Genomic DNA, 8,555 nt, shown 5'->3' with positions numbered 1-8,555 from the left:
CCAGAAGAAGTGCGATCCCTCATGAATTACAGGTAAAATAGGTAAACGTACTTGTGATATATTTATCGTAAAATGTATCTTTAATTCTTAATTTAAGCAACAGAGTTTAATTTGTATATATTTGTTAGACCTCCTTAATGCGATACATTATTTCATGTAGATACTAGCATCGTTAAACTTCTTTTTGCATCGGGATCTTACCAAAGACGAGTTGGGCAAGATTTTTTAACGTGTATGTCCCAAACATCACTCAGCTGTAGTCTACACGCTACAGTAAATGCATTAAATAACGTGATGGACAATTGGATTCGATTTCCAACAACTGCTGACAGAATTCAACACATCAAAGAAGGGTAAAAAAATTATCTTACATATGTACATATATAGAATGCAGATCAAGTGAAGAAGTAGGTGCTGTATAGTAGACTACAAATAATGAAACATGTTATCAATATTAATTCATTTTTCTTCAGATTTTTCAGGGCTGGTGGTTTTCCTGGCGTGATTGGGGCAATTGATGGGACGCACATTGCCATATTTCCACCTGAAGTGGAAAGGGAACATTTGTTTATCAACCGGAAATCGTATCACTCGCTAAATGTATTAGTTGTAAGTATATAAGGATTCTATAATGTTGCAACATTTATCTAAAAATTAATACGATAATTAATTGACAAACAATAACATGGTATTATGCTTTGGATGGGATTATAGGTTTGTGATTCCACATGTGAAATATTGGCTGTAAATAGTTCTCATGGTGGGCGGACGCACGATTCTCGAGTTTTACGATCCTCAAGAATATTCACTCATTTAGAACAAAGATACGCAGGAGGAGAAAGAGATTTCTGGCTTCTAGGCAAGTAATTATGTTGCTACGCAGAGATAATCGTACTCTGAATTCTGCATGTTGTGAGTGAACAAAGTTTAATAGCTTTAGTTATCGATTACAATTTTTTTTTTCAGGTGATTCTGCATATCCGCTCCAACCGTTTCTGCTAACGCCAAAGTTAAATCAAGAGGAAGGAACTCCAGGCGCAAGATATACGGATCACCATGCTCGGACTCGTGTCGCTGTAGAAAGATGTTTTGGCATTGTAAAGGGTCGCTGGCGTTGTCTACGGAAGGAACGGGCTTTACACTATTGTCCACAATTTGCTGGTAATACCCCTATATTATTTAACAGTCTTCCATGCGGACTTATTTTAATAACCTATCATTTTCAACATAGAATTGCATTAATATATTATGATATAATATTATATTATGTACAAATAATTTCGTATATGATATTAGTATATGGTATTTTTGTAATGAATTTCCCGGTCTAACATATTGAAACGTATTTACAGCGCTCATTGTAAACGCCTGTTGCGTTTTACACAATATGGCTATGAGACGGGGGATTCCGTATGAGGAAGTTCATCTGGATGAAATGGACCTTGCGCCACCGATACCACACAATGACGTCCAGGAAGAACAGGGAGTACAAACCCGAAATCGCGTGATTCAGTTATTTTTTACTAATTAACGTAAATTTTGGAAGCTTTCACCGAGCGGAAGCTTATTCATTACTGAAAATCACAATTTTCGGTACTTTCTCATAAGAGCGCATTTTACAAGTTACACTTTGCATACATTTTTGTGCAACATCAAAGAAGCTTCATTTAGTTTTTCAAAAAAAATCTGAAGAGAACGATTTTGTAATTACACAGCAAGTACATATTCTCTCGAATGACCTTGAATTCGCAGTATGCTGTTCTTTAGTCGATTTAGCAACAACTTTTCTTCATTAATTGAAGCCCGCAAGCATTTTGTATCTGAGAAAAACTGAAAAACAATGTTTCGATTTGAATGTCGCGATAGAATTACCTTAATCCTTATTCGACACACGAGTACAAAACATCACAGCCTTTTGGCGAAACATTTTTGTACAATACAAAAATAAGTTTCTTATCAATGTAAAACATTAATAATTATATGATACAGTAATGTAGTTGACTTTAAGATCACCGAAATATCAGAAAACTTAATTTGTACATAATTTTAATATTAATCTGTATATTTTTATTGGATGATAAAAATAAATGCGCACAAAGCCGAGATACGATGAAAAACTATATTTTTTAATTTATTCTAATAGTATTCGTTCATATCATTATAAAAACTGTAATAAGAATAGTTTTATATGAATAAAACACTTTTTGTGTACGATGCGCTCTGTGTTTTACTCCAAATATTGCGGACCCAAATTTTGAACCGATTCAGTTGATTCAACTACCTTTTGGATAAGTAACCGAATTATTTCAGTTCGCTCTTCGTGAGCTCTTTTCGTAAATTCGAATTGTTCCTTCGCAAGAGCCAGTTTTTCTTCCTTCAGCTGTACTCTTCGCTGTTGAATATTGGAGTACTCGGATGTGTGCTGTTCGAAAAGATGCGCAACCCGTGGCTTCTTCGTCTTTTTCGAGCCAGTATCTGAAAAAAAGTGCAACAATATTTTACGTAACTTCAAATAATATTGAAAAGTGACATAAATTACATGATTTCTGCTCGTAATGATCATTCAATATGCGACATAAATGCTTATTACCTGAGTCATCCAACAGTTTCCGCTTATTTTGCGTTGGCGTTGTTTGGGTTTGAGTTCCAACCAAATCTTGTTCCTGCATGTTTTCCGTAGTGCGCAGCACATCGGAAGAGATCTAGAACAGTATAAAACAATCAATACTACTAAGCCAAAAATCGGAAAAATCATGCAGGAAATAAAATTATATAGCATGGCTTACGTTTCCCGTAGAGCGATGTACATTGGGAAAGATCTAGAAAGTATAAAACAATTAATACTACCAAGCAAAAAATATAAAACATTATAAAGGAAACCAAATTATATAGCATGGCTTACGTTTCCCGTAGAGCGATGTACATTGGGAGAGATCTAAAACAATATAAAACAATTAATACTACCAAGCAAAACATATAAAACATCATAAAGGAAAACAAATTATATAGCATGGCTTACGTTTTCCGTAGAGCGAAGTACATTGGAAGAGATATAGAACAGTATAAAACAATTAATACTACTAAGCAAAAAATATGAAAAACTGTCAATGAAAAAAAATGATATAGCATCGCTTACGTTTCCCGTAGAGCGATGTACATTGGGAGAGATCTAGAACAATATAAAACAATTAATACTATACTAAGCGAAAAATATAAAAAATCATAAGGGAAACAAAATTATATAACATGGCTTACATTTATCGCATGATTTTCTGCATCATATGTATCATCTTCATAAGCATTGAAAGAAGAACTCTATAATGTAAATAAATGAAAAATGTTAATGTACATTGGAAAAAATGTTGAAGATGTGGACAAAAAAAATTATTAAATTTATAAATTTAGGAATTTTGTTTCAGAGAATTGGAAACAACAAGCGTAATCATATATTATTTTAATATTGAAATAATAAGGACTGTCAGGTGATATTCTTACCCCTGGACGATGAATGTCGAATCTTGTAATCCCCGATGTTTGCTCGCTACATGTATTTTCTTCAGAAATTATGATGGAAGACCTGGATTTAAAATACGAAGTTGATGGACGCGTATCGTCAAGAGCCCCTCCTTCTGGAATGCCGGACAGCCCACTGGCTTCTGGCGTTACGAAGTCTAACAAATCTTCTTCAACGGAACTCAAATTTAAAGTCATCGGTGGACCACCGCCTGTTTGCCCTGCATGACTTTTATAGATGGCCACTTTTTTTAATAGATTGCTTTTCCAATCACGCCATGTCTGTGATAAAAAACAATATACAATTTATACCATCTTTTCATGTCAAATTGAGAAATGAAGTAATGGAAATTAACTAACTTTAGCCCAGTCTTTTGCTTGTTTTTTAGGACCATTACCAGCGGAATTAATATGAAGTGTTAATTCTTCCCACAGCTCCTCCTGTTTTTGTTATTTTTCATTAGTTATACATATAAATGATCGACCTTGAGTTAATTAATTCAATTGAACATAACCAAAAAATTACTTACCAATCTTTTCTTATTATCGCGGTTATACCGCAATCTACCTCGCCCAAAGTTCGGGTGGGCGCGCATGAAATTGACAATCATTTGCTTTTGTTTTTCAGTTACATTCATGTTGACTGAAAAGTTCAATAAACAAAGCACAAAATTGCGATCAAATCTCTTTTTATTTTTTTTGAGTCGAATGTCGAGCCAACGCGTAGGAAAGTACAGTACAGTCTGAGAAAAAACAACATTCCATCTCATCTCACGTCTAGTTATTTCGTATTTTCACTACACCGTTACGGAATCAGTCGAACCAACTCACGTGAGATGAAAATGCGAGAAGTGAGCAATCTCACTTCAAATACAGAATCGCACCCAAGACCAGCCCTTGAGCCGGCTGATATCATAGAAATCTTGCACAAGACATTAGATAAACAATTAAATAAATCCACAGCAATTTCATCGAATTATTGATTCCAAATATTCTTGAATTGAGCTTTATTTTCTCAATTCGATTTAGTTTCCTTTCCTTTTTTTTTTCTTTCATTTTCTTTTATTTTTTTTATTTTGTTATTTCGAACGAATAGATATCAACTCATTTAGTTATAGAAATTCACACCTGGTGAAGAATAGTATAAGGCGTCAAGTGGGCAGACAGCTGTACATAGAATTAATTGATAGTTATAAAGTTGTATATATTATTCAAGCTTTTCCATAAATTAAAGATTAAAGTTATTAAAGAAAATATCTTGAAGTCATTCGACGGCATACTAAGAAACAAATAAATAGGGAACGAGCAACGGATAAAACCCGCGCCTAGGCCAGGAGTAACAAACCAATAGAGAGGGACGAGCAACGGATAAAACCCGCGCCTAAACTAGGAGTAACACATTAACCATAGATCAGGAGCAACGAATAAAATCCGCGCTCAACAATAGCGACGAGTAAAACCTGAACTGAGAGTAGACAACTTGACGTACTAACTCATAACCTTGCACCGACTGAGGATTGGATGTCCTTTTTCTTAAAAACATTAATGTAAAGAGGTTTGACTGACAACAGGACAAAGACAACTCACCGGCGCACTGTCGGCACTTGCAGTGCCTACAGGGCAGCCCCCTGACACTGGCCGCTGAAGTCGGCACGCGAAATGTAGCTCGGAATTGTCGCCGAACTTTGCCGCTTGTAGCGCTGGCAGCTACAGGACCGCTGGAATGTGATGCGGAGAGGGGATGGGTTTGCCTATAGGATGTAGCGGGGTGTTGGGGCGACCGAAAGATATGAACAATTCGCAATATTTAAAACCGCTGTAATGGGAGGGGGGTGTGGGTTTTATCCGTTTTATCACATTACCTGCCTGACTTTTCGAAGTTGTAGGGTAACATAGAAAATCCGAATAAATACCATTGCAATGAACTTTATTTCATTTATTTATTGTATTTGGTATTTTTATATGTGTATTTACTGTTTGTTAAGTTTTCAATTTTTTATATGTATTTATTTTTGTTTTTATTTTGTTATGTATTTATTTGTATGTAAATTTCTGAAACCAGACTAAAAGAAGAAAGGCGGATGAAATAAGACAAACTATATAAAAACAGATCAATATTTATTTAAATATTTATTTTATAAAATTATAAATATTATTTTACTAAATACGTCGAAAAATGTCATCGTCGTGTACAAATGTACATTTATGTTGTACAGAATTTTGATTTTTTTTTTGCCGAGCTGGTTATTTTTTTTTCGCTCGGCGTTTATTCGCGTACAATATTGCTGCATTCTTTTTGTAACGAAATATTGAATTATTTGTACAAAATATCATGAGCGTGATTAGGGCACGGGAATGACAGGCTTCGATAGTTAAGAACATCTTCGAAAATGTCATCAAAAACATGCGTGGAATTACAGTGAGCTTGGAAGCTGTTCTCCAGAAAGACCAAAAACCGGTATAGATGTGTGTTCGGGTGGACCAGTCCGTCGCGTTGTTGCCAATTGCTCAATAGAGCTTCGGGAAGAATTATGCCATTGGCATCTGATTTCAATAATGCGTCTTTGCATTTTAGACACTTGACTGTGTTACAAATTCGTTTTGTAAGGTCAACAGTGAGGCAATACATAACGCAACTGGCAACTTCGGGCACGCTGTAATCGTGATCCGATACAGTTTCGAAGTCCCATTCTTCATGTTGCACAATGCGTTGCAACTTTTTTTTGATGGAATTTGAAATGTTTGCGGAAGTCTCGGGATTGTGGTATATCGATTTCAGATCGGCAAGTGTTACCAAAGGCTCGGTAGGGTTTTCTTTGGTGATGGAACAGTTTCCCGTTTTTGGAGGTTTTAAAATACTGTATAGAGAAAGAATTTTATAAATATTCAGAAACGTTGGCGTCAAGGGATGATCATCACAACCACCCGCTTGTCGAACAGTACCAAAAAACTTCTGCAATGAACACAAAAAAACAAAGACACATGCATAGATTAACGTGCAAACCGTGCAAAGAAATAATAAAGAACCATCATTACGGAATCCTGAATCTGATAAGTTTCGAATGCATGATTTGTAGATAAAAGAAATTGAAAATTCATGTTAGCACGTTGTCGAATCTTATAAATACACGAAGCCTGTTAATGACGGAAGCAATTTGTGGGAAATTTCTCGACGAAAGGGCTCTGTAAACAAACCTCCAGCGGATCCTGATTAACTCGACCGGTCAACACATAGGGAAAATTACAGTGCTGCGTTAGGTAGTCTACCAGATCTAACATCGACCGTAGTGAAACGCGGAGACCCTCTGCGGTTTGTTTCGTTAAAAACAGATCCGCTGATACTCGCCCTTTTTCCACATGGTCTCCCAAGCGTCCAACTTTCTCAGCGACTCTTGAATTTCCTATCACAATAATAATATTTATCGATAAACAATAGTAATATCGCATAGATCATTATAACGATATCATTTGTTATATTTACCTTGTAGTCAATATTGCCTGGTTCGACACCGTCGATCGGGTGTTTACGATTGAGAGCGTCGAACATATTGTTGATCCACTCACAAAATGACGCCGTGGCTTCACAGTCACGAAGTTCCGGTACGTACTTTTTGAAAAACCGCAGCCCTCGTGCGACTGATTTGCTGAAGACCTGTAAGTTAAAATTTGAATCAATTCAATTTTTTTTTTACTTTTTATGAGAGACCTTTGTTTTATGGTAGACACAGGCGAATTTTAAGAACGGAGAGGCTTACTTGAGTAGCCAAGCGCACACGCATTTTTGAGGCGTTGTTCAAATTGACGTGATTCGACGTCAATCTCGGACAAACTAGAGATTGGCCGGGACCTGCATTTTCTCGGTCTTTTTCGTAGAGAAGTTTAAAGTGCTCCCACGTAATGAGCGATTCTGCAGGATCAATCTGAAAAATGTTTTACAATAATGAAGACGACAAATATATTTATGAAGCTATTTACTTTAAATGCATATAAATATACATACCTGTAAAACTCCCTTATTGTGCAAACGATTTCGGATGGTTTTTATGAGATGTGGAATGTCGGAAAAAACGAATATTTTACGACCTTCTACCAAAGGATGCTCGAAGTGATTGCGCAGATCGTCTTTTTTCCCGCTCACGCCGACTTCAGACCAAAATTTTCGATTTGTGCTGGCTCCATCGCCAACAACTGCGTGTATTTTTGCGCCAATATTTTCAAGCAAAACAATTGCTTTCACGACGAGTTGGGCGAGCACTTCTCCTTTTACGGGTCCTCTCGAGGCAAAAACCGCAATAGGCTGACAGCTGGAATTGTTCAACGGCTGGAACATCAAAACCAATGCATGGTTTGCCTTTTCATTGAAATTCGAGGATTTGCAGCCGTCCTCCCCGAAGTCGATTAATCCTTTATAGGTGAGGTTTTTTGTGTCAACACTGACACTTTCCCGAACCGAAATTTCATCGATGAGAAGGATCCCGTGTCTTTGTGATTCGTCTTGTTTATTTAAGGCCACTTTCAGTACCTCGAAAAATTCCTGATCAAAACCACAGGTGGTTTTAATTTTCGATAAATTTCTGGAAACAATTGACGATATTTAGTTCGTATTTATCGATAGTAAGTGAGAAAATGCAATTATATTTTTTAATATTTTCAATTTTTTAATTTCATAATTCCAAATAATGCAAATACAGAGTATAACATACCTGCGAACAGTTCTCTTGCATGGAAGAGGCAAAATCTCGTTCGATCGCAGAAACTCGTACCCTGTTGGAGACCTCATATTCAGGAGCATGCTCAGCAACATCCATTCCTCCGAGTAATCGCGTCCTTTGGAATCCTTATGTTTCGCGGCATCAATTATTTGATTTAACACTTGAAGTTGGGTTTGAGGAATATTTCCATTCTCAATATGTCGCTCAAGATCTTGACTGGTACACGATGCCGTTTTCTTGCGAATCTCGTGAACCTCCATCTTCAAACTTTTGATTTTTTCCCGAGCAAGACGTTTGGCCCTTTTTGCTGAGCGGTACCTCGATTGCGAT

General features: G+C 36.4%; 1 protein-coding gene across 1 annotated transcript; it reads left to right on the top strand.

Moving 5' to 3' along the window:
- Nucleotides 1-234: 234 nt before the first annotated feature.
- On the top strand, nt 235-1,531 carry LOC124405582 (putative nuclease HARBI1). The gene is made up of 5 exons (XM_046880609.1): nt 235-353; nt 474-609; nt 715-859; nt 967-1,161; nt 1,353-1,531. The coding sequence occupies exons 1-5, from the start codon at nt 235-237 to the stop codon at nt 1,529-1,531; spliced, it is 774 nt and encodes a 257-aa protein (XP_046736565.1).
- The last annotated feature ends 7,024 nt before the right edge of the window (nt 1,532-8,555 follow it).

This window comes from Diprion similis, chromosome 4 (assembly GCF_021155765.1).
Source record: "Diprion similis isolate iyDipSimi1 chromosome 4, iyDipSimi1.1, whole genome shotgun sequence".
NCBI classification, from domain to species: domain Eukaryota; kingdom Metazoa; phylum Arthropoda; class Insecta; order Hymenoptera; family Diprionidae; genus Diprion; species Diprion similis.
The sequence above is the reverse complement of the archived record's forward strand: the minus strand, read 5'-3'. Positions and strand labels throughout refer to the sequence as shown.

Excerpts from the sequence above, each read along its gene's own strand:
- LOC124405582 (XM_046880609.1), top strand. The coding sequence starts at position 235 with ATGTCCCAAACATCACTCAGCTGTAGTCTACACGCTACAGTAAATGCA. Across the intron at positions 354-473 it reads ATTCAACACATCAAAGAAGG|ATTTTTCAGGGCTGGTGGTT; the intron begins GTAAAAAAATTA and ends ATTTTTCTTCAG. Across the intron at positions 1,162-1,352 it reads CTATTGTCCACAATTTGCTG|CGCTCATTGTAAACGCCTGT; the intron begins GTAATACCCCTA and ends ACGTATTTACAG.